The sequence below is a fragment of the Mandrillus leucophaeus genome, unplaced genomic scaffold (genome assembly GCF_000951045.1).
Source record: "Mandrillus leucophaeus isolate KB7577 unplaced genomic scaffold, Mleu.le_1.0 Scaffold97, whole genome shotgun sequence".
NCBI classification, from domain to species: domain Eukaryota; kingdom Metazoa; phylum Chordata; class Mammalia; order Primates; family Cercopithecidae; genus Mandrillus; species Mandrillus leucophaeus.
The window spans coordinates 2,930,211-2,931,652 of NW_012110585.1; the positions used below are offsets into that span (position 1 = coordinate 2,930,211).

At 34.9% G+C, this 1,442-nt stretch overlaps 1 protein-coding gene across 1 annotated transcript in view; it reads left to right on the forward strand.

The window, feature by feature from the left end:
- The window catches only part of PRSS55 (protease, serine, 55), a 28,604-nt gene extending 27,515 nt beyond the window's left edge, over positions 1 to 1,089 (forward strand). Inside the window, exon 5 of the mRNA XM_011970739.1 lies at positions 867 to 1,089. Coding sequence (XP_011826129.1) covers positions 867 to 1,064 — 198 coding nt within the window. The 3' untranslated portion in view covers positions 1,065 to 1,089. The remainder of the gene's footprint in view (positions 1 to 866) is intronic.
- Positions 1,090 to 1,442: the final 353 nt, after the last annotated feature.

Sequence of the window (1,442 nt, forward strand, 5' to 3'; positions counted from 1 at the left end):
TTTTTTTTTTTTTTTTTTTTTTTTTTAGATCTGATGGTTTCATAAGGGGCTCTTCCCCCTTTGTTTGCTCTCTCTCTCACCTGCTGCCATGTAAGACATGCCTTTGCTTCTCTCTCATCTTCTGCCATGATCGTAAATTTCCTGAGGCCTCTCCAGCCATGTGGAACTGGGAGTTAATTAAACCTCTTTTCTAAATAAATTACCCAGTCTTGGGTATGTCTTTATAGCAGTGTGAGAATAGACTAATACAACCTGGAACAACCTATGTGTGCATCAACAAATGAATGATAAATATATATATATGTATATCTCACATTCTCTTTATCATTCGTTGATGGACATATATATAAGATGGATATATGTATAATATACACAATAAAATGCTATTCATCCTTAAACAAGAAGGAAATTCTGTCATTGACAATGACACAGATGAACCTAGAGGACGTTAGACTAAGTGAATTAAACCAGGCCCGAAAGACAAATACTGCATTATCTCACATACATATGGAATATAAAAAAATTGAACTCATGGAATCACAGAGTAGAATGGTGGTTATGAGACCTGAGGTCAAAGGGCACAAAATTTCAGTTAGACAGGAGAATTAAATTTTGAAGATCTATTGTACAGCATGGTTACTATTGTTAATACAATAATAATGTATTACAGACTTGAAAATTGCTAAGAGAAGAGATCTTGAATGTTCTCATCACAAAAAAGCAATATGTAAGGTGGTGCATATGTTAATTAGTTTAATTGGAGTAACCATTTCACAATGGATACATAAATCAAAGCATCACATTGTACGTCATAAATACGTACAATTTTTTGAATTTGTCAATTATACTTAAAATTTTTTAAAAAGCAAAGCTCTTTTCCCACTTTACAAAGAATGAACACTGGAAGCTCTCAAACAAAGCCACCTGGGTCTCACACCTTTCATCTGCAAAACTGGTGCTTTGCTCTTTCTTCTACATGGAGTCATTTTTGGGGCAGAAAACATACCCTTGGTCATAGCCTTGAGTTGAAAATCTTTGAGGGCATTTTCTGTCCAAATGACTGAAAAAATCGACCAAAAACTCTTCGTTTTGATGATGCTCATGCTTTGTGATAGGAGTAGCCTCAAATTATTGCTAAAGGGTTCTCTTTTCTTGTCTAATAATGAAAATCCAGGCAATTACTAGCAAAGAGAACAAGTTGCCTTGGGAGGAGAATTAGGCCTCATCATGATTATGACTACTGGTTTCATTTCATGGCGAGAGAGGGGCCCAGGAGTCTGCTTTGGTGTACCTTTGAATGATGACTGATTTAATAATGATATTTATTTAACACTTTTTATGTGTACTATTAGGCACTGTACGTAAAATCTCACTTAATCCTCAATATGGCCAAATGAAGTAGGCCAGACTATTTATACCTATTGACTGATTAAGAAAATGAG